This window comes from Orcinus orca, chromosome 14 (assembly GCF_937001465.1).
Source record: "Orcinus orca chromosome 14, mOrcOrc1.1, whole genome shotgun sequence".
Classification (NCBI taxonomy): Eukaryota; Metazoa; Chordata; class Mammalia; order Artiodactyla; family Delphinidae; genus Orcinus; species Orcinus orca.
The window spans coordinates 26,882,866-26,907,728 of record NC_064572.1 but is presented as its reverse complement, the minus strand read 5'-3'; the positions used below and the strand labels follow the sequence as shown (position 1 = coordinate 26,907,728).

At 40.0% G+C, this 24,863-nt stretch overlaps 2 protein-coding genes across 3 annotated transcripts in view; one reads left to right on the top strand and one right to left on the bottom strand.

Annotated features, from left to right (window-relative positions):
- HERC4 (HECT and RLD domain containing E3 ubiquitin protein ligase 4) overlaps positions 1 to 24,863 on the top strand; it is a 233,937-nt gene that overhangs the window by 9,982 nt on the left and 199,092 nt on the right. The gene's annotated exons all lie outside the window — the stretch shown is intronic.
- The window catches only part of MYPN (myopalladin), an 83,414-nt gene that overhangs the window by 20,069 nt on the left and 38,482 nt on the right, over positions 1 to 24,863 (bottom strand). For both annotated transcript variants that reach the window (XM_049697175.1, XM_033407637.2), the window contains 7 exons: positions 23,549 to 23,572; positions 21,105 to 21,221; positions 20,249 to 20,621; positions 12,832 to 13,422; positions 12,318 to 12,456; positions 2,541 to 2,762; positions 859 to 1,008 (listed from right to left, as the gene is read on the bottom strand). In XM_049697175.1, the coding sequence (XP_049553132.1) occupies positions 859 to 1,008; positions 2,541 to 2,762; positions 12,318 to 12,456; positions 12,832 to 13,422; positions 20,249 to 20,621; positions 21,105 to 21,221; positions 23,549 to 23,572 (1,616 nt within the window). The remainder of the gene's footprint in view (positions 1 to 858; positions 1,009 to 2,540; positions 2,763 to 12,317; positions 12,457 to 12,831; positions 13,423 to 20,248; positions 20,622 to 21,104; positions 21,222 to 23,548; positions 23,573 to 24,863) is intronic.

Genomic DNA, 24,863 nt, shown 5'->3' with positions numbered 1-24,863 from the left:
TGCACTTAGCATTATTTGTAGGCACATGCAGAGTTCATGGTCAAGTATTTTTATACTTTCCTCAATAGAAGTTATCTTCAAAACTAACATTTTAATAGGAGGAGTGGGTGAGTGGAAATTATAGTTCTGTACCTCCTATTCTAATAGTAGTTGAAGATACTTATTCTGCCATATCTTTAAGGGGAATTTTAAGTCTTGGTCTCTTCAGAAAAGGAAAGTGAAAGATTACGGCTTTCCAACTTTTACCAAAAAAATTTTTTTTTATGAGTGAGGGATATTCACAAGTAATTTGCTTATTCTCTAAAGAACAAAAAATGGCAAATCTTTTTTTTTTTTCCCGGTACGCGGGCCTCTCACTGTTGTGGCCTCTCCCGTTGCAGAGCACAGGCTCCAGACGCGCAGGCTCAGCGGCCATGGCTCACGGGCCCAGCCTCTCCGCGGCATGTGGGATCCTCCCGGACCGGGGCACAAACCCGCATCCCCTGCCGTCGGCAGGCGGACCCTCAACCACTGTGCCACCAGGGAAGCTCGCAAATCATTCTTTGATAGAATAATTTGTTGACTCTTCAAGAGTCAATGAGTTGATCAAAACAAGATTTACTCCAATAGGTCTGGGGCATATACCTAGTGAATAGATACTACTAATGTCCTTTGACAAAGGCTGAAGGGTGGCGTGACCCATCAGTGGCTAAGTGGTCTTGTAAGTTGTGATACTGTGCTCTAGTTACACAGTCTCTATGCTCCTTATTCATTCTCCTCAGAAATCCTTAGTAACTTGCACTTCTCAAGGTTTATTCACAATGACATGAACCGCTCCTCCCTCAGAGTGCAGTACAGTGTGGAACCCTGCGTCTCTACCTGGGGGTTGGCCGCCATGATGGTGTAGTTGCCGTCGTCATCGCCGGTGGTGGAGTCAATGTACAGAGAACATGTCCCGTCTCCTTCTCGCCTCATTTTGAAGTGCTCATTTCTTTTTGAAATCTGCTTCCCATCTTTGAACCAGTAAACCTGAAATGAAAAATAATCAAGGAGAATATACACTGTTCTGTACATCTTTTTTTTTTTTTGGCTGCACCATGCAGCATGCACAATCTTAGTTCCCTGATCAGGGATGGACCCTGTGCCCACTGCATTGGGAGCGTGGAGTCTTAACCACTGGACCACAAGGGGAGTCCCTGTTCTGTACATCTTTAGAGGATAATGGTACAAGGAGTAGGATAAGGCAAGGATCGATTGCCATCTCTACAACTAGTAACCCATCCCTTATACAACACTTAGAAAACAATTTTTTTTTTTTTTTGCGGTACGCGGGCCTCTCACTGTTGTGGCCTCTCCCGCCGCGGAGCACAGGCTCCGGACGCGCAGGCCCAGCGGCCACGGCCCACGGGCCCAGCCTCACGCGGGATCCTCCCGGACCGGGGCACGAACCCCCGTCCCCTACATCGGCAGGCGGACTCGCAACCACTGCGCCACCAGGGAAGCCCCAGAAAACAATTTTTAAACATATTACAAATGACAGTATAATATGCTCCTCCACTTGTACATATACAATATTTAAGTAAGAAATTATGTGTAATTTAGGATTGAGATAAAGCTTTTGATTATTTTTATTATATTTATAATTACTTAAAAAGCCACCCTAAGGACCAGACATGTCTTCAGAGGCAAAATAATTAAAACCGGGAGCCTGGAACTTTTCCTATTATCCTTTTACAAACTCAAGTCTCCTGAAGTCCGAGATCTCAGGGCCTAGAATAGCTGACCTTACTTGAAAGGATAGTATGGTTTATTATACCAAATGGAATGAGGCCAGGATTCAATTGCTAAATTGCTAAATTTCTCCTCTGACTAAAATTTAACTATACATAGTTTTCAAGTTAAGTTCTGCATGTATCAAGGAGATCTTTCAAAGATAGGGGAGTTAAAGTACTGGTTGCAGCTGCCCTTCTCTACCTTTCCTGGTTACCTAATCATACATACTAACGCCATGTTAATGTTTGTGAAAGTAGAGTGGATAGATTCCCTGCTGTAGACATACTGGGTGTAAATCCTTCTCTCAGCTGACTGCCAAAAAGTCTGGTGACTCATAAGATTTTTCAGCAGCCAGTGATAACGATGTGACATTTTCGGCATTTACCAACCTAACAGTAATAATACAAATATACCTCACTTTGTACAACAGGCAGGCTGTAGATATTCAGCAGATGTTAAATAGAAAGAAAAGTATCAGTTTGGTGAGTTTGATGGTTGAGAGAATCAATAGCCCAAAATAGAGGATCATGACTAAGAAATTTATTTTCAACTTTTATAAAAATCTTAACTTACCCATAAGTTATCTGATTTTGTTTTTGCCTGGCTATTTAATGATACTATTCCTGATTGTATCTTTTTAGTCAGATTACCTGGGCTTTGTTAATTTTCTGGTATTGATTTTCATTCCCTCTGTAGATACTGCACTAGAGTCTGGTAAGACTTTCTTGAAGGCACTGTCTATAGTTTTGCACTGTTGGTTGGCCAACTGGCTGGTCATCTTCCCCTACCTTTGGGACGGGTATCCCAACAATTTTGCAGGTGAATGTCACTGGAGAGCCTTCGGTGACCCGGAAGTGCTTGAGTCTTTTGTCAAAGATGGGAGCAATACACTTGCCCGTGGGGATCTCATCATGTTGGATTTCATCATCTGATTCATCAACAGGGGTGCGTTCCAAGCGAAACTCTATTTCATTCATCAGCCTCTGCTCAAAGCTTGAAATTTTGTACTCCTGTCAAAATGGCAAACATGTTTGAATTTCAGTTTCTGTGGGTGAGGAAGAATGTGTTCATCAATACAATGTGAGGATGAAACTTTTTAAGATTCGAATGTTAGATTTACATTGTGGAACCTCAGTAAACCAGGCATGTTCCATTTCCAGTTCCTCATCATGGAGCACTGAAGGAGATTTGTGTTTCTACTACAATCCCAAACTGTCCTAGTGAACCCTGATTCCTCACCTTAAGCATGGAGCCCTGGTAGAATACTGTAGGGAATGGAATGAAGATGGAATATAATTTTTGTAGCTACTAATAGTGTCCATTTCAATATGTAGAGCTGCCTTTGTGGTATTTTGGCAAAATTATTCTGAACTGCATTCTGATACATGCCTGCATCACCAGCTTCCTGTCTCTACTAGACATTCCTGTCTGCATACTTGAGGAAAACTTGTCTTGAATAAATCTCCCTTGACCCCATGTCTGCCTACACTGTGTCTCTGCTGCCCTCACGACGAAGCTATTTGAAAGAATTTTCTATTGTTATAGCCTCGTTTCCTTGTCGCCTGTTCTCTCACTAACATACTCCAATTAGGCTTGTGTTCCTACAGTTCCACTGAGATTGCTGCTGTCGGGGTCTTCACATTTGCCAGATCCACAGATAAGTTGTCACTTATCTGTTCTTACCTTACCTGACCTTTCAATAGCATTAGACACAGATGGCTACTTTATCCTTTTTTTTTTTTTTTTTTTTTTACTTTATCCTTTTTGAAACATTTTTTTTCTGTTGGTTTCCATGACACCCTACTGGTTTTCCTTCTCTTCCCCTAGCTGGTCCTTATCAGTCTCCTTTACTAGCTCTTCCTCCTCTGCTCTAGGTGATCTCATCCAGTCTCACAGCTTCAGATACCTTCTGTATGCTGATGACTCCAAATCCATGTGTCTCAGCCTGGTCTCTCCCCAGAACTCATACGCCCAGTGATCTACTCTACATCATGAGAGTCATATACCCACCAGTATACTCTCTGTCATGGCTTGGGTGCCTCATGGGTGCACCCATGGACCAGCTTAGCATGGTCCACACAACATGCACTTGATTTCTGTCCCCCAGGGAAGATACTCCTACCCTGCTCTTCCCCATCTTTGGAAGTGGCACCACTCTTCATCCATTTGGTTAAGTGGTTAAGCTGGTGTTTCTCACATTACCTATGGTGAAAACCAGATTTTAAAAATAGATTTTTTCAACCTGTACTCTTGTAAAATAAAATAAAAATGAATTACTAGAAAAATGAAATAGAAAAAGCATGCAGAATTATTATATTCAATAGACAAAATTTCTCTGTCAAATGCTCTAGAAATTTCTTAATGGTTACTTTCAATTTCCATGCTTATCTCAAGGTGGAGAGATGACAGCTTGCAGACTGGCACAGGTCTAAGACCACACTTTGAGTGCACCGAGTAAACCTAAATCTAGAACTTACCCTGGATTCCTCTGATTCCCTATCCTGCCCTATTCTATCAAGCTTAAATGTCACCTCCCTAAAGCAACTTTCCCAGGCCACTTCATCTAAAGTAACTCCCAATTCTAATTCTCTACAGAGCATGGACTGCTATCTATTGTTTTTCTTGTTTGTATATTGATTGAATGATTGAATATATCTAAGCCTTAGAATGTTAGCATCAGAAAAACAGAGCTCTCGTCTGTCTTGCATCCCACTATATCAACCATATATGGAATAGTGAGTGCCTGCTACATGGCAGGTGCTCCATGAGTATCTGAAGAATGAAAGAATACATGAATGACATGGGAGCCATCACTTGTTCCAACACTACTGTATCTTTGAGGAATCTGGAGCCATGTGCTTGGGGTGAGGGTGAGCCCTTTGGTTAAACTTGTGACTCTAGTTAACCATAATTTTATGATTTAGGTAGGCCCCATGGAGATGGTTCTAGGATGCCCCTAAAGTGGAATTTGGGAGCACATGGCTGATTTGCCCCCTAGTCATAGGCAGAGTAATTGAGTTCAGGACTCATGAGATATGTTCTCAAGCTATTAAACCACATCATTCATGTCCTCTAGCTATTGTCTTATACATATCATCGCCTGAATTTGTGCAGAATTGGAACTTAGGAAACACGGACACCAAATGTTTCTTGGTTTTAATTTCTTAGAACCAATTTTAAATCTTCCCTCTCAGCCTCATCTCAGACTGGGTGAACAAAATACATCTACAGCTCTTTCAGGGTAGAAAAATGATTCATCTCCAGTGAAGCATATTAATTTTTAATCAGATAAACAAACTAATTAAAGTAAAAGATTGTTCACTTCTAATTTGAAACCCAATTTGGTTTAAAAGTATTAAGACTATTTTCTACATTTTGGGTTTTTTTTTTAAAGTTAATACTTAAAGCTTCCAACTATCTACTTATTAGTTTGAACTACATGAAATTGCCATTTTTGAGGGTTAAAAGAGGTAAAAATATCAGCAATTTCAAATTATTCAACCTAATACTATACAGCGAGTATATTTTCCATAAATACATTAACTAATCCCACAAATTTGAAATGTTTCCTAGTCTTGACAATTTAAAATCCCATAAGGAATATATTTTTTTTCCTTGTTGAATTGCATTCATGCTCCTAAATGGGTATTATTTTTCCTTTTAACAAATTTGTTTATTTTTTGGATGTTTAGGAGTAAAACCAATGAGTCATTTTATTCTCTTACTATGTGAGGTAGGTGCTAAATAGCTGTAGTATTTTAAAAATAATAGTCAAAAGCATAATTCATATAGTTTGCAAACCTCACACACAGATCCTGGAGTTCAGGATAACCCAGGCTTTTTGTGAGGGTGGCAAGGGGTCTTAGCTTCTTATGGCTTCTCATCTTGTTTCATTTAAGTCCCCAAATTCCCAATCCATTCCATACCGCCTCTAGCCACTATTTTAGTGGAGTCCTTGCTCCAAGCTAAAGAACCTTCTCTGCAGCTTCTCCTACTGCATGATGGGTGAGGGCTGGTAAGTTCCTGGCTAATTACATTGTCAGAGTTATTATGGGGGGGGGGAAATGAATTCCTGAAATTCTATATTGAAAGTATGATCTAATTTTTCCAAACAAGTGTTACTGTACATTGTGGTAAGTTATGATTATATCTATACTTGAGGAACAAATGGGTGATACCTAAGGCTTTTGAGCACTTGCCTGAGAATACAAATACCACATTGTCTCCATGTATTCCAAACAGCTATTTTTAGGAACTTGATTTTACCAAGTTGGGACCTGATTTTATGGAATTTATAAATGTTTGAATTGATTTAACCAAAGGAACTATGGAAGCAATATGATGAAAATACGCAGGTTTTGTTTTTCTATAAATGTACATATATTGGTTACATATTTACTATTCTACCAGTACTACAGGTTGGGAGGTGATGAAAACAGAACACTCAATGAGTTATCTAAAATATACCATTTGTAACTAGGTACTGAGGATACAGTTGTATTCTGCTGAGGCACCAAGATGAGTTAGATATCAAAAAACAAGTGAGTTGGGAGACAAGGTATCCTCCAGAAATTTCAAAGCAGGTACTTAAGGACAGGTTAGATGATTGATATTCTTCACCTTCATCAGAGATACGAAAGAGTCAGGAGGGAGAAAATCCAGTGAGAAGACTTTGGAAAGAGCTATTAATGTCTGTGAGTGTCCCACCTCCACCTCCACCTCTACCCCCAAAGTACCTGCCTTTCACCTCCAGTTTGTTGAGAGAGATTAAATAGACCCATTTGTAGTGTTTATTGTGTTCCTCCAGTAGATTGGTATCTGACTCCTGCCTAAGAAATGTAGAGTGAGGAGCAAGGAGGGTTTTTGTCGGTGGGCAAGCTGAAGGTTGCTTTCAGTGGCCCACACTCCTGCACTGTGTCAGGTCAGAGGACTTGTGATGGTTCCTGTCATACACATATGGGCCACATATGAGACAGAGCCAGTGTGGAGTCAGCGTTTGTCCCTCTGTGGCTGGGAAAGGAAGGAGTTGGGAACAGCAGTTAGTGAAGCAGGGGAGGAGGGAGTGAATAAGAGAGAAGCTGGCCATATTTACTTCCTGGCTTTAGATTTCCCATTTGTAGAGGTCCCTGGGGTGTGCGGTGTGAGGTGTGGATGGGGGCGTTTGTGTGTGGGATCTTATTTTTGAATAAGGATTGGGGTGTTGGTTACCACAAGGACTGGTCATTTTGTATTACTCGATCAAGGTTGTATTTTGCAACAAAGTAAATGTAGAACCTTATATGAACTAAAATTGGTCAAAATGGTTTTGAGATTACCTCACATTTGAGATTGCCAGGGGAAGGATTAGCCCCACTAGATAAATTTAAAGGGATAAAGGGAGAAAAAAATAAAATTGCTTTTAAGATACAGTTGTTGAAGGTACCAGTTATATGGTATAATGTATAAGTTACAGATGCACAACAAAATAAGAGTACTGTAGGTCAAGGAGTTTCCATGAAAGATTTCATAAAATATTTGGGAAGTTGAACCTCAGGAACAAGGAAACCCATGTAACTGTGTGGCAAGGGGTATGTGATCTGTTTCTAAAGCAGTGAATCCTTACCACTGAGATGTTTACAAAGATGCACACCATCCCCAGAGCAGGAATTCTTTTTTTTTTTTTTTTGGTAGTGCTTTGCAACTAAGAGTTGGTTATTCCAAGGATAACTAATCCTCTTGTACATAAATCAAGGTTGTCATGCCAAGTTGTGACTGATGGGATTCAGATTTTGTAAGGACATTTGCAAACAAGCAGTGTGTTGAAGTTAAATTTGAATGTGCTTTCTGCACTGTTCTGCACAAAGGTTGTACTACTGATCCACTGTCAGCAGCTGTACACTTTGAATTTCCAGAACTGGATTTGGGCTGTGTTCTCCATTTTCCCTTGCCTTGTCCCCTTTGTGAGTAAAAGTAGGAGTTTCTGCGTCAGCTTCTTGTAGGTGATGTCTGTGCTCAAAGGAGAGAATATTTTTCTGTGTAAATCTGGTCTGTATGGCAAGCAAGTCAAAGACATATGGCCCATCCTTTCCAGGCTTATGTTAAAGACCTTAAGTGAAAATGAATTGCATAGAATTTCAGTTGCTCTACGAAAGAAAATGAAAAGCTAAAAAAATTACATCAGAAGAGTATGCCACTTGAAAATATAATTCCTTTTTTTTTTTTCTTTAAAGATAATCCTCTTAAGGCTGATAGTTTGACAACTTGAGGCATTTGGTTTCTGGGACACATCTGCAGAAATTTTCTTCAAATTGTCAGAGTGGTGGAGAGTGCCTTCTTCCTGCTAAGAACCACAGTGTAATGACACAAACCCAATCAGATACGGCATTGCCAAGGTTCCAAATTTCCAAAGCATGGGCCATGATCTGGCACTCACTGCCCTGAGCGTGCTGCTGGCTTCCTCTACTCTGGGTCTGAGTCTGGGCTTCAGGGGCAGATGATCAGATAGGATCAAACCAGCTGGAAGAGCCTGCCCAAAGGGTTCCCAACCAACTCTGGGTACACTGTTCACTAAAAGAAGTTTTATGTGTTAGAGAAAGTATTCTCCTTTTGTTCCTGGGTGAGCCACAGTATGGACAGCAGATAAGAGAATCCTAGATTAACTTGGAGGTTAACCTACACAGAGGATGTCTTCTTTTATGATTTATCCAATACTACATGCTTCCTTCAATAGAAATAACCAGGCTTCATGGCTTACCCCCTGTCCCTGCTGCCAAATTCTTAGAATACTATAGTAGGCACTGGGGACACGGCATTCTATAAAACACACACTCTACCTTCAAGGAGGTTGCATAAAAATACTTTAAATCCAGATTTTGTCTTTAAGAATAATTACTAAATGGTTCACAGATTTATTTTATACTTAAATGTTCAGTTAACACCGAGTTTTGCTTAATTTCAGTGTGTTTTTTTAAAAAGGCTTTCATCTTTTTAGTCAGTTGATTAAAATAGATTGTTATCATAGAAGATAGTGTCTATAATTAGGTATAATCAGAATCTCTATAGTTAAATGAGATATTTTCCATACAGATGCAACAAATCCAAAACTTTCCCCTTGGTCAAAAGTTTGGTTATCCTATCTGAAATTAATGTAAATCCCAAAGTTGTGAGTTAATTCAGCAGATATTCCCTGAGCCCCTACTCTGGGCCAGATACAGCAGGGGTGCAGCAATGAACAAGACCCCCTCCCACCCCCTGCCAATCCCGCTCCCAGGGAGCTTGTGACTGGTGCATCCTGGGTGGGCCCACAACAGGTGACATGGGGACACTTCACTATTCCAGCACCCAGGGTCCTACAGTGCCCACGGTGAGCGACATAAGGCCAATGACTACGTTGAATTCTTATTAGAAAAGGAACAGATCGCAAGACTGTTTCCCCTCAAGAGAGAATTTTCATAAAGAATTCATGGTCAGAGATGAAAGAGGTAAGATTTAAATAGAAGAAATGACTAAGCAGTTTAGAGAAGAAGGAGATTAGAGGAAAAAAAGGCAGAGCAAGAATTAGGTACTTATCTTTTCCCCCCTCTGTCATATAGGGTAGTATCTGGGAACCACAGGCAGTTTTAATGAAGCCTTCATTTAAAAAATGGGGGGGAGGAGCAGAATAAAGAGATGGGAAAGTTTCCAGAGAAATGAGGTCAAGGAGGAAAGTTGAAATAAGACGTTAAATGTGTGTGTGTGTACGCTTTAGACATTAACAGTCACCAGCTATTTACTGGGAGCAGAACGTCATACTAAGTCATGTATGCATTAAAATCGTTGGTTGTGAAGGTTCCATCACATTTTGTGTGATCCTGGGTTCCTCTGACCTCTCAGACTCACCTTGCTAACCTAAACCAAGTGATGTCCAGTGAAGATCCACTGGTGGTGAATGATACCCTTCAAAATAAGAAATGATGCAGCCTAAAATCTATAAATCTTTATCGGTTTAGAAAGCTAAACAGTTTAATAAATATGAACATCTGAAAGGATGACACCTTTGTATCACACAAAGTCCTAAGAGTCAACCAGCAAATGCTAGTTGCTAATTGAAGATGTTATATAAAATGAGTTTGAGGATAAATGCTGAAGTATTACAGCAGAGAAATACAAGGTGGCAGATACGTCAAAGAAACCCTATTTCTAAAGCATTAATTTAGAAGTTTGAGTTCTGGGGAGGACATTTTTTATAGTCAATAATATTAATTGTTCAAGGACCTTTGGTTTACGTTCATGCTCAACGTAACATGTAAATGCTTTAGAACGTTTACTATTCTTCATCTGTTTAGGGATAACATAGGGCAAGAGAGTACAGCTTTCTGGACCTAAAAGTGGTCAAAGCAAGATAAAACAAAACAAATGCATACTCTTCAGAAGGAATCATTTGCTTCCCCCTCGTATGTGCAGGCTAATATGGGAGTAAGAAAACAGATCACTTTGACCCCTGTGTCCCCAAAATGCAGGTGGAGGTGGCTGTCAATACCCATGTTTCTTTATGATTGTTCTCCACTTTTTCTCAGCAAATTTTCTTCTTCTTAACTTCCTCAGTGGGCCACCATACATTTAGACAGTGCTTCATGACTTTTTCACTGTCATTTCCCAAGGCAGCAATGGACAAAGCAATATTATAATCTGGTCATCATTTATTCCTCAAAACTTTCTCAGAATCAACATCTACCAACGTAATGCAAGCATTCCATCTCAGACAGCTTCCTAGTTTCCTGAATTGCATTTATGCAGCTTGGCTTTCATGATCCCTGGCCTAGAATGCTGTGTAAGATCAATTCTGTAATTAATATACCATAATAACATTCAGAAGAACACAGATGTGTCACAGGTATTTGGTATATAGTTTTCACTGAAATATGGAGAGGATTGAGATGCTTTTTGGGACTCCAAGTTCCTGCTGTGAGCCCTGAAGATAATTCATGATGGAGGTTTAATAAGGAGTTCTGCTGGGTTTATGGCACTCCACTCATGGAAGTTCATGTTTATATGTACTCACATTTCAGGTAATTAAGAGAAAAACCCTACTTTCCTCTGAGTGGGGGCAATGGATTAACATGGATCTACCTACAGAGTAACCATAAAAGTAAAACCAAACAGCCTGTGTGCTGACCTGGTATCATTTTTACAGGGTTCTAATTGCTCCCTGTCTGAGTTGTTAAAGACATAGGCTGAACACAGCTCTGATTTCAATGACACTTAGAAGGATTAACAAGCACAACTGTGATGACAGTATTATAGGAAAACAAATCTGTGCTAGACAGAGCAACGTTTATGGGGCTTGGAGGTATTTGTCGTAAAACTGCAAAAAGGCTGCAGAGTTTCAGGGAAAATGTGAAAGTGTCCTGGAGACCAGGGCTCTGGTTCTCATTCTACCACTGACAGTTTGACAACTGTGCTTCAGTTTCTCTGTCTAGAAGATGGAAGAGAAGAATAGTTACGTTGGTGTTTGCCTCCCAGAAATATATGTAATTTGATGAGATAATACATGAAAAGTGTACTCAATTATGGCAAGCTTAAATATCCTGCTTCAAGTCAATAATTTAAAGTCAATTTTAAAAAGCATTTTAAGCTATTTTAAGCATTATTATTTTAAGCATTTTAAGCATTACTTTCAAAAGAATCCACTCAGTAAAAATTGTCCAACATATAACACAATAGTAAAATACTGTATATCAATGGCTCCACTGGAAGTAAGAGATAGAAACATGAAGGAAAACAGCATATGGTCAGGGGAGTCTGGAGCCTTGTTTCCAGGGGTCACTTATGTCACAAATTCCACAATATTTGGTATATAGTTTTCACTGAAATTTTATGTTATACTTAAAATAGATTTTATCAGTTCCCACCTGGGGAAATAAACCAAGAGCTAGATTATTAAAATGTAAATCTGCATTTAGAAAATAACCACCTTACAAAAAGCAAAAATAAATGGCTCCAATAAAATACTTAGTCTTTCTTTTATGTGATGCTTACAGATGACTTTCCTTTTTCTCCTTCCGCGTAAACACTTACTAGAAAGCAGGGAGTTGTACAGGTTGAAACACAGGATATTGGCTAATGGCTATTTCATGGGCTTCAACCTAATGTAAAGATTGAGAGGAACTGGTGAGCAAACCCCCAAGCACATTAGATTGAAGCAGCCAGTTAAAGGATGGCTTGGAACCCCAGAGTTCCTTAAAGTCTAGGTCATCTCAAGGCTCAGATATTGAAATGTCTCAAAGATGTGACAGTGTTTGCCAATACTGAGCTGAGGATTGTTGGAATGGAAAACAGACTATCTAGTATCTCTCCTTAACATACACTATTTTAGGTAAACGCACGTAGACAAGTAAACTGAATTAACTACCGGGCTAAATCAAGAACTGTGGATCCATGTGGACGAGTTTCCTACGTGAACCATGGGCAGTCTGTGCTTTGCCTTCCAAAACTGCAGTGTCAGCTTCACCAAGGTCAGGTGACCTGAGCATCCAAGGACTGAATTAAGCAAACTTACATTCCTTACAAAGAGATTCCAGTAAACCGTCTGAACCCAACAATCTTACCTGCTGGTTTGATCTGACGTCACTGAAATTCATTTTTTTCCCCAAGTCTAGAATCACTGCATTCTTAGTTTCACGAATGTAATCATCATTCACTGGTTGGGAAGACTTCATATGTTTCTTCATTAGTCCCTGGGATGGCCTGTAAAATAAATTCACACCTAAATCACTTATGAAAAGCACTGGCCAGGGTACAGAGGCCTAGAAACCAGAGTGGTTGTCATGGCAACCAGAGCCAGGAGCCATCAGGCACTTACGGAGTGCATCTTGCGAGCAAACCTTGAGCACTGCCCAGAAAATCTGTGTGTCGAGGTGTTTTCAGTATTTAAATTATAAAAACATTATTTAAAGTAATCATGTCCTTTTGTCCTAAGGTGTTCAATATCCATTTTGTGTCGAAGAGATTGGATTATGTAGGAATTCACTAAATGAAAGTCCTGTCCCAGACCAAGCTACTCTTATATGGGTCCATTCTTAAATGACATCTTTTACATCAAGAAACCTCAATGACACTTACACGGATGGTGCGCTTCTAGGCAGCCCCATGGCATTGGTGGGTGGGATGGCAGGGAGAGAAGGCAGGACGGAGCTGAGGAAAGCCACTGGGTTCTGAATCCGGCTGGTGGGAGAGACAGGAGTTGGGGACACGCAGTGGGGCTGAAACTGGTTTCCGCTGGCGGTGGAAAATGTGAGTGGCAGTTGTGCTGGCTCTGTCGGACCTGGAGGAGGTGGCTCGTTTTGGACCGATACCCCTCCCAGAGATTTGGTTTGCGCCGAGGGCTGAGGAACTAAGAGGCTTTCTTTGCTCACTGTCCTCTGCATGGCTTGAGGAGTGCTGATCAGGGTGAACACTGGAGAGCTGGAAGGGGACACGGTGGCTGCGGTCGTGCTTGTGGAGGGGAAGAAGTGCTTTGGCCGGGCCAAGCTGAATGTCTGTGATGAAGGGGCCTTCACCTGCTTGCCGGACATTGTCACCGCTGGGCCAGCAGTGGAGGTCGAAACACTCATGTTGAAAGGAAACTCCTTAGGAGATGAAGTAGATGGGTGTTGCAACTGCTGTTGTTCCAGTAAGACTTGGTTGTGAAGCTGTTGTAGCTGGCTGGAATCTCTGCACGCAAAACAAGAGTGGGGAGAGAGAAGAGAAATCCGTCACCATCGCCTCAGCCTGTATAGACAGGCTGTTGGCTGTTTGATGCCGATTAAGAACACACAACCAGTGTTGCCAGAAACCAGCCGATCCGATTCGGGCACGTGGGATCTAGTTCCCTGGCCAGGGATCAAACCCGTGCCCCCTGCATTGGAAGGGCGAGTCTTAACCACTGGACCGCCAAGGAAGTCCCTGTCTCTCCTTCTTTCTAAATCTGTTTGATTGCCAGGAAGAAGGGAAAGGCCACCATGATGCACAACTCCAAGAGGCGTCATTTTGTGACCCTGGAGTTGGGCAACACAGCAGCCCCATTTTAGAATGTTATAAATTAGAAAGAAGAAATAGAAAAATGGTCCTCTAGTTGGAAGTGCTCAAAGTTCTGAGATGAGCAGATAGTATCTCTGTTTCGGGACAGAAGGCACTGAGCTACATACTGATGTGAGTTACTAAAGGGGGGCTGAGTTCCCTGAGAATGTGCTATATTCTTCACTGTGCCTCATTTTAGAGCAAACTTTAACAAAGCAGCTGGATGTGTCTTGGCGTTTCTCATCCTCTTCTGACAACAGAGCTTTACAGAGAAGGTGACCATATGTCTCGATTCATTCTAGACAGTCCTGCTTTATGCCTGTTTTCCTGGCATGATTATTAATTGTGCTCTTTCACTCTCAAAAATATCATGGTTTGAACGATGGATTATATGGTCACCGTAATTATGAACATTACTTAGACTTTTCTTGTGCCTAAAGAAAAAAAAAAGATCAAGCTGGGAGCGCTTTCTCCATTTATAGGAACCTGACTCACAGAAGCATTATATGAGTTGCCTTAAGTCCCACAGTCTATTTACTTCCTCTTAACAAAACAGTTAATTAATTTTTTAAAAAAAGAAAATGGAAAACGAAAGTGTCTAAAAGTCATATATGCATAAAGTTGTCAGGGCTGTCAAACTTTGCTGTTTAGGAGAATCTATTCTTGAATAAACAACCATAGGAACAGCCACAAGTGAGACCACAGTGCTTCAAGCCCACCGTGGTTTTATGTTCTTTGAAAATATGTTTTGGAACATAGAAGGTGATCTGCTGAACATGAGATCTATTAAAAATGAAAGGTTTTATGTTTTCATACCATCGGGAAAGTCAACACCAGCAGCAATAAAGTTGAGGCAGAAAGTTCTCCAAACTTTGATTTAAAAAAAATTTTGTTTTTAATTGAAGTATAGTTGGTTTACAGTGTTGTGCCAGCTCTGCTGTACAGCAGTGACTCAGTTATACACATAGAGACATTCTTTTTTTAAAATATTCTTTTCCATTATGGTTTATCACAGAATATTGAATATAGTCGTGATTTTTTAAAAAAATTCTTGGAGTTTAAGATCTTTTCTCTTGCCTTCATTAACATTTCTGATACACAGTATACGGAAAAGTAACTTCACAAAGTAGAGACCTATCTCCACTTTCATGACTGCTGTCAAATGCTACATACTCTTTTTTCAACTATGAAAATTCTTGTCCTCTGTTCAACTGTGAAAACTAAGAATTTAGAAGTATAGCCACTTGGCACAGTAACTTTCTTCCTCCCTTTTAGAAGTAAGTATTTAAGCTGAGAGAATAAAGTAACATAATTAAAATTAATTAAATCTTTTCATTCCATCATAGATGAAAGATTCAGCAATCAAGAGAAGCAGAAATATCTTTGTTAGATTATCCTTAGAAAAATATATACAATAACGTTGTTTCTGCTGGTGTTAACTTTCCCAATGGCATGAAAATATAAAACCTTTAAATTTTTAATGGATCTCATGTTTGGCAGGTCCCATTCTGTGATTATTGTAGCGTAAAGAAAATGCCATGTGGTTTTTAGGACATGTTTGTATTGTAGTCTAACTTTTAATTTGATGGTATTGCAGAAATGTTTTATTGTGGTTATGGAAGTAGAAAAAGTAGTATATGAAAACTAAGTAATCTTAGAAAGATAAGGATGAAAAAAAGGGGCCAGGAAGTCGTTTGGTATTGTTTGATTCTTATTTTCCTTTAGCTCCCATTGAATGAAAACTAAGAACCAGCTTTTAATTTTACGTAAGACTTTAAACAGCATGTTAGCCCTTATCATTTAATGCAGTATATCGGATCGTAGAGGGTCACAAACTTGAAACATAATGATATATGAGATACAGCATCGAATAGTTTTGATTATCTAAGATTCTGGAAGAATTCATTTGAGAATAATGTCTCCTTTTGTTTGACAGGGTTTTTTCCCCCAAAATTTTATTAAACTGTCTTGTTTCAGAAGGGATTTAAAACAGCTGTTTCAATTTGCTTATTCATGACATAAGGGCAAGGTGTCAATTCCAGTATTCAACAAACTTTTATTGAATCTTCTGTATGTTTACTTTGCTAGGTACTGTAGGAGATACAAATATGCCTGGGATAGTATGAGCTATTCAGGGCTCAAAAATCTTACTATACGTATATGTAATACAAATACCCAGTGGTTATTTACAGGTAACATATGGAACTTACTATTTAATAATGAAGGTACAAAGTGCAATGAAAGAGTAAAGGAAGGAAAGGTTAATTACAAAGCATACAAAACCCTGAGCAACCTCTCTAATTCAAAATAACAGCCTATCATAAATTGCTATAAGCTCAGCTGCTCATTTCTTGTTGCTATGAGGATTTCTGAAACAGGTTTGTACCCGGTTTTCTTTCTGTAGATTATCAACTCTCCTGGGTTCCCTGAAAATATCTTCTCTTTTGCCACAACTTAGCTCAAGCATGCTGCTCAAGAATATGCCCTCTGCAGACAGATAGACTTAGGTCCTAATCGTGGCTCTGCCACTGATTAAATGTGTGGTTTGGGGAGGTTTCTAGATTTTTCTGACCCTGATTTCTTCATAAGATAGGAGTAAGTAATATCTCTTCATGTCGTTGTGAGAATTGATAGATAAATCAGATAAGTGATCAATAAATGGTGGCTATTATATTTTTCAGTTTCTGAACTACAAATATCAGTTTCAAGATTTGTAAGAAAATTAGAGTTTCAGAATTATAAGGATGTTTCTTGATGTGGTTTCTGGAATACAAAAGAATTTCTTAGGGATTTTTTTTAAAATTAACATCTTTATTGGAGTATAATTGCTTTACAATGGTGTGTTAGTTTCTGCTTTATAACAAAGTGAATCAGCTATACATATACATATATCCCCATATCTCTTTCCTCTCGCGTCTCCCTCCCTCCCACCCTCCCTATCCCACCCCTCTAGGTGGTCACAAAGCACCAAGCTGATCTCCCTGTGCTATGCGGCTGCTTCCCACTAGCTATCTATTTTACGTTTGGTAGCGTATATATGTCCATGCCACTCTCTCACTTCATCCCAGCTTACCTTTCCCCCTCCCCGTGTCCTCAAGTCCATTTCTTAGGGATTTTAAATGGTTGAGATAAAATGTCAAGGCTTAATGACAAACACAACAGAACAACTTGGGCTACTGTATCAAATACTTTTGAAAGCAATTTTGGCAACAACAACTTGGGGCACTGTGTGCTGGAGCCAGCTCTCGATGGCTCTGGAGGGCAGGTTGTATACACCTCATCCCAGTTCCCAGTTTAATGACTTTTCTTTAGTAGCTTGAAATCAGCCATGGTGGGAGGAAACTGGCAAATGCTACAAATCAGGGCTTCCCCGCCTCTGCTGGTAGTTAAAACATTTGCTAGCACATTGCTGATTAGGATAACTAATTCTGGGTAAATATGTCTCTGCAGTCAGCTTTTAGCTGTGGTTTTGGCAGTGGTAACTATGCTGGTTGTGCATTAGATCACCCAGAGAGCATAAAAGACAAACCTTACTGATTTAGGCACCACTGGCCAGAGAGTCAGTTGGCCTGGGAAAGGATCCAGGCATAGTTATTATAATATTTTTAAATGTGGGTCAGTTCTTAAACTTTAGTGAACCTCAGAACCCTCTGAAGGGCTTGTTAAAACATAGATTTCCAGGCCGCACCTCCAGAGTTTCTGATTCAGTAGGTCTTGAGTGGAGCACGAGAATCTGTGATTCTATCAAGTTCCCGGGTGATACCAGTGCTTTGAATAGCAAGGCTCTGGGTGATTCTTGTCTGCGTCCAGGACTGAGAACCACTGCTCTAAAGAAACACTTGCCCCAAAGCATGGGCTTACCCAGTACATTCTGATTTTAGTCTGACATTTTACTCACTTTAAATGTTAATTCTTCTGTTTTTTTCCTGGCTGTGGAGGGGTGTGTGTAGGGGGCTGGGTGGGGTGATAAAGGGTTGTAACTCTGGTTCTCCAACTTTACACCCGTACTTTCCAACCTGGCTGTACATTAAAATAATCTGTGGAGAGATTCTCATTCAACTGGGATGGAAGGCATAAATATTTTTCAAAAGCTCCACATTTCATTCTAGAGTGTAGCCAGGATGAAGAGTCACTTCTCTAAATAGCTTAATATTCAAGTTGAAAATGTCAGTCTGAATTATCTAGGCTTTGATGATACAGTGTTGAAAAATGACAGCTTCCCTCTCTGTTGCAGTTTTAAGATCTATAAGAATTCTATTTTTTGTATGAATGGCAAATTGAAGGAACAAGCAGAAAATTGTATCCTCAAGATTATTGAGTCAATATATTTTAACATAAAACCTGAAAGGTTAAAACCAGTAAGAAAACTTTGTAGGCTTGTGGATTCACAAAGGGTGTGTGTGTGTGTGTGTGAGAGAGAGAGAGAGAGAGAGGTGAGCATGCACATGCATATTCATACCTCTACTAATACAAACCTATATTCACACAATTAGGTGAAAATTTAAGGAAGACAAAAAATATTAAAGAATTATATACTGCTGAGGACTGGATTATTAGAGGGTGTCATTTAGTAGAAAGAATTTTTATATTCATTGAAAGTTTCATGTGGTAGATACTGCTGGCTGACTACTTAATTCTCCCCTTTGTAAAGGAACTTGATTTTACTCATGGAAGCAACATGTGCAGCTGAAGACCACACTTCCCAGCTTCCTTTGTACTTAATATACCATGTGACTAAGTTCTGGCCAATGAGATATAAGCAGGTGATTTTGGGTAAGTCCTAAGAAGGCTCCTTTAAAGGAGAGTAATTGGACTTCTACCACTTTGCCTTTTCTGCTGCTTGGAATACAGACAGGATGACTAGACCACCATCAGCCATCTTGGAGGGCACTTGGAGAAGAAGCCAGGGCTAAAGATGGCAGAGCAGGAGACTGGGTTCTTAGTGACTATGGAGCCATCATAACAGCCTGAGACTGCCCATCTAATTCCTTTATTTGAGAGAAAACTAAACCCTCATGTGTTTAACTCACCATTAGTTTGGGCTTTCCGCAACGTGAAGCTAAACCTCATCCTAACTGACATACCTAATAGCCCCCAAACAGTCCCTGGGTAAGAGGAGGCCCTACAAAGGAGGCAATTGATTGTTTGGGGTTACCTGTTCTCACAACTCCCTTCTCTGCGAACTGCCTTCACACACAGTTCTGATTTGATCCATTTGACTCTTCTTCCCTCCAAATGTAAATGCTCTGCCCCTGACGAGGCTGGGCTGATCGGTATTTGGAATTGAGCTGCTGAGCACGATTTAGTTAGCAGTGGAACTTGACACAAATCGTGACAAGACATGCCATCATGGGCCAGATATGAATTGATGAGTCTTCCAAGAGAGAAGAGTAGAGTGGATATGCAAAGAGGAAACAAGGAGGTGCTCAAGACGGAGTGTGAGCAGGGGACAGAGGCTGGACTGACCATGTATGTGATCCTAGCTCTTAACTCCCTGCTTCTCCTTCTCTGTGCAGGACCTGGCTGTGTTTGGTTGCCCATTGCTGCTTATATCCCTACAATAACCTCTTCCCTTCTTCTTACTTTAAGTAGATTCCTATTTCCTGTAACTGGCAGAACTTTGAGGGGACAGAGATATTTCTGGATGTGACCCGCATGTTTTGTAACAATTAATTTTATGCCCAGAATTTCACCTTGTGTGTTAGTGAGAAAAATATAAAACTAAGCAACATGAACTGCTTCCAATGAATGTCAGCACTGAGAAACACATGATAGGAGTGCTATTACTGTAGATTTTATTGTTGATATTTAAAGGTTTATGTAGTTATAAATGTAATTTTTATCACTTTGTGGATCAAACAGAACATAATAGTAGTATCCTATGGATGCACATTAAATATTGCAACATGACTCTGATGGGTGCTCTCTGGAGGGTTTGGGTGAAACTGCATCAGACTCCTGAGGTGACTCTGGTTGGTGGTCACCATGCCACCCTTAGCGGATGCTTCACTTCCTTTGTAATTTCAACCCATTACATTTATATGAAGCCTGTGGTTACTACAGCATATCTAGCCATATCAAGGAACTAACTAAAAAATACTAGGTATCTTTTCTATAATGACTACAAAAACTTAAAGCAGAAATGGGGAATAGAAAGATGAAATTTCACACCGTAAAGATTATTAGACATGAGAAAGGGCTTTATAAGAAGAGTGTAGAAGTGCTTCACCTGGAGCCCTCTAATGTTAGACAAACATCTTTTTGAGCTAGTTTAGGAGTAACATTTCTTGGAGGTAGAATATGAATAGTAAGGATGAAAGTGATAGTACACTTACACTGATGTAAGGATTATGATTTGCAAAGCATTTAATGTGTGTTTTCTCATTTCATCATTTCCCTTTTTAGCTCCATCATTTTTAAGAAGGGCAGAGTCAGAGAAGGTCACAGGCACTCTTGGTTATCCATTCTAATTTTTACTTACAGTTTGGGTTTGGCCAGAACCGGAGGGGGCTCTTTGACGGGCGAGGAAGGCTCAGGGATTTTTGCTGACTGTCCATTGAATCTCTCCTGGAAGGAATCAGGCCTGGTCTGGTTGGTGGTCACCATGCCACCCTCAGAGGATGCTTCACTTCCTTTGTCATCTTCAGGCAGGTTGAAGTGGACACGGAGCCCGATCCTTGAGCTGGACCGGGGCTCGTTGTGATTCACCAGAACGCCTTCCAGTTTGGGTTTAGGGAGTTGTTCCACAGAAGGAGGCTCTGGGTTGGGTGGGGATGACTGTTGCTCAATAACAGCCAGGTTGGTGGTAGAGTTGACTGAGTGAAGAGACCCATTGTTTCTGGGGTCTTCATTTCCTGAAAGGATGATAACAAGACCTGAGATGTTAGCCTTACTCAACAAGACTGAGATAGGATTATAACCCTGAGACAGGGCATGTATCCAACCCAGGCAAAATGTGCTAATGGAAATGCTTGTCAAAAACAGAAAACACAATCTGGGACATTAAAGAATGGTAAGGATACAGGAAAAACAAAAACAAAACTAAAAAAATCTAAGTACCATTTTGGAAAGAATTTTGGAAGTTTAGGTAAGATCAAGGAGATGTTTTCTTAGGGAGTATAATAAATAACAGCAGGATAACTGGGGTGGTGGTGATAAATGCAATGAGAAATTGAAAACTGGATTCTGTTCAAGGACACTTTCCTCAGTAATTCAAAAAATTTTAGGAGAGCCAAGCTAGCTTCATATGAAAAGCAGTAAGAGAGGGTAATATACATTGTCCATACTCATAATCAAAGTCATAGACTAAACTGTTCTGGCATTGAAAGAGCCCTTACCTCTTACATCTAGCTGTGCAATGCTTGACACTGTGCCGTATTTATTGCTTGCAGTACAGGTGAAGCACCCAGAGTCTTCTGCAAATACCTCAGCAATGACCAAAGTACAGATCTCCTCTAAAGCCAATAAAGCAGAATGGTTACTGACTTATTTATGGCAATGGAATTATGGAATTTTCTGATATTAGATGGTGATTCTATAAAAGTCAATAGAAGAAGCCGATTATATTAATTGTTTGAAAACACTTAGTCCAATTATTTGATTGAATTGACTGATTAGCATAGTAAATGAGCCAAAGGAAGTAAAATGAATAACTCCATGCAGACAATCAACAAGAGGATTTAATGATAATATAATGTATATTATGGATTTGCAGATTATCTGTTTTTATGTCATCAGTCCAGATGTCAAAAATAGGACCAAGAGGGCTTCCCTGGTGGCGCAGTGGTTGAGAGTCCGCCTGCTGATGCAGGTGACACGGGTTCGTGCCCCGGTCCAGGAAGATCCCACATGCCGCGGAGCGTCTGGGCCCGTGAGCCATGGCCACTGAGCCTGCGCGTCCGGAGCCTGTGCTCCGCAACGGGAGAGGCCACAACAGTGAGAGGCCCGCGTACCAAAGAAAAAAAAAAAAAAAAAAGGACCAAGAAACAGTGAGCTTAAAAATCACAAAAACAAATTAGGATTTAAAGCAAAAATAGGTCTGTGTGAAATACCACTCTATTCTTTTTTTTTTTGCAGTACGCGGGCCTCTCACTGTTGTGGCTTCTCTTGTTGGCGGAGCACAGGCTCCGGACGCGCAGGCTCAGCGACCATGGCTCATTGGCCTAGCCGCTCCGCGGCATGTGGGATTTTCCCGGACCAGGGCACGAACCCGTGTCTCTTACCTCGGCAGGCGGACTCTCAACCACTGCGCCACGAGGGAAGCCCTACCATTCTATTCTTGCTAAGGTGGTAGCATGTGACACACAATTCTGGTCAATAAGATATTAGGGAAAATCTCCTGGGGAGTTTCTGGGTAAGTTTTTCTTGCCTTTTAAAAGGGGTAAAAGAGAGCGTTTTTCCCTATTTTTGCTTTTGGATGTTGTCATCTGCATGTAATACCTAGAACTGTGGCAGCCGTCTTGGGTATATGAGTAGAACCAGTCTAAGAGGATACTCTGAAGATGACAGAACGGGGAGAAAAAAATAAAAAGCTTGGCCCCTGATGATCTCTGAGATGCTAAATTAACCAATCTCAAGACTACCATTTCTTAGGGCATCATGCTATGTAACAAGATACATTTTTCATGTTGATTAAGCCATTTTTGGTTAGGTCTTGTTTACGTGCTGCCCAAAGAATCCTAAATGATGGAGAGGCAAAGTCTGGTTTTGGTACCTCTATGTCCTTTCTCTGAGTCTTATGCTTCCTTCTCTCTGTTCCCTTCCCAAACATTTGCACTCTCATCTTTCAGCAACCTGCATTCGGAAAATGATCTGATAAATTCATTCATACTACACTATACCTGCCTGATAAGATATATAGTATTCTGTCTCCAAAGGGTATTTGCTTTATCCAAGGTGGAAAGAAGAACTCTCTGAACATGAAATTTTAGATCATGGAGCTGGGGCTTGTTTTGAGCAGGGACTCCTTTTGGGTGACTCTGAAACTATTTTCTGTATGAGACTGCCTAGTGAAAAAGCTTGCTTTGGTTGAAAGTATCAAAAGCCTGAAATATTTTCAAAGGGAAAAATGCTTCTCCACTACAAGCAATGCTAGAGCCAGAGCACTCTGGTCTTTACTGTATCCCCAAGGGCCTAGTGTAGGGTTATGCAACATGGATATTCAATGTCTACATCGAGAATGCCTTTCCATTCAGTTTTCAGAAGCAAGAATTATAATAATGAAATTCCAAACCATCACTCTTACCCATGGGCACAAATACAATCTTATTTTTCAGGGTGATGATAGAGAGGACATTCAGATGTTTATGCCGTGTTTTGTGAGCAACTTGTATTTTCTAGAGGTAAGAGCTTCCATGTGTCATCTTAATATCCTCCCAACCAAATCAAATACCATCATAAACATTTTATTGATTCTGTGAATTTCAAAATCTGATGCATAACTTTTGAGATACATAGGCTGTGGAATTGGAATTGATAGCATCATGGAAATTGCTCTGCCCAGTTTAAGGAGGTCATGAGTAGGGGCCAATGGAAGAGGGAAAATATTCCTAAGAAACATTCCTCAACAACGCAGAACTAACTGCATTCACATTAGCTATTGAATATATATTCCAAACTTGCACATGCTTGCCTTTCCTTCTCCTACAGTCGTAGCTAGAGTTGGCTTCCATCTTCTTTGTAAAACTTTTTTTCTTGACAACAGTGTAATTTCAATATGTTTATTATATATTTCAAGTCACGGATCACATACAAATGAAATTAAAGTTAAAATGATCTTTACCTGGCTCTGCCATGGATCGAGGTTCTAAAAGAAAAAAAAAATTAAAAGATTCTGAGCATTTATTTTACTGAGAGGTGATATTTTTATCAGAAGCTTCCTATAGAAGTGTCTTTTGCATACTCATGAGTAATTTGACGAGGCTAATCTGTAAATTTTAAGTAAAATGACCTAAGCACCAATGACCTTGACAGGGATAGGATCATTATCACAGAAGGGCAGCAAGAGAGCTGCTAACTAAATGATGTGGCTGTATCTTGGGACATACTTGGGTTCCACTTGGGACACATAAACCTTAGGTGAGGAAAAGTTACTGAATTAGTTGGGATTCAGGATGACTTGCTTTTATTGTACCCATTCAGCCTGACCTGAAAAAGTTTGTGAAGACTGAGAGATCATTCTTGGCTTTGGGCTCTCACATCCTGATATAATGTAGCGTAGACCTCCTGCCCTAAGGTTTCTAATATTAAGAGCCTCAGGATAGATGACAGGTTCCTCAGGAGCAGTTCTTTGTCTTAAAATTCTTTGGTATTCCTGAAGGTGCCCGCTTGGTACTGAAAACAGGTGCTCAACTAAGGTTTATAGAATTGCAGGCACTCAAGGAATAGTTGTTGAATTTAGTTACATTCTTCTACACTGATAGAACTAGTGGAGGTTTTTTGCCTCAGCTTAAATGGTATTCAGAATATATCATTGTTGCTGCTATTCAGAATATATCATTGTTGTTAAATCTGATAGTAGTTTGATTCATATATCTATTTTGTGATAGGCAGAAACAAATTAACCAAGAAGCAAATAATTTTCAACATATTTTACGACTGAAATGGGTCAAGGTGAAAGCACTGCATGACAAGAAAAGAAGAATTAACTACTTGGATATATAAATAATTCTTACAATAAAAAGAGTAAAACCTCAATAAACAATGAACAAAGGATATAATAGGTAATTTTAAAGTAAATTCAAAGACCCAATAAATAGGAAAAAAAAGTTCCTTTCCACATCTCATTAGTGAAGAGCAGATTAAAACAAGTATTCCCATTTGGGACCTATAAAATTAGTGAAGATTTAAAAACTGTTTAATACCCATTGATAGTGAAGCTATAAGACAAAAGAAGTTCCCATATGTTGCTGGTTGTAGTAGAATGTAATTGAAACAGCATGTGTCCCAGTTCAACTGGGATGATCTGGTTTATTCCTGGGATCTCTGTGTAATGATTACTAGCACCCTCTGTTACTCCCCAAGGTGTCCCAGGTTAGATCATCAATTATATAATCATCCTAAATTTAGTTCAACCTTTTTGGATGGCATTTTGATGA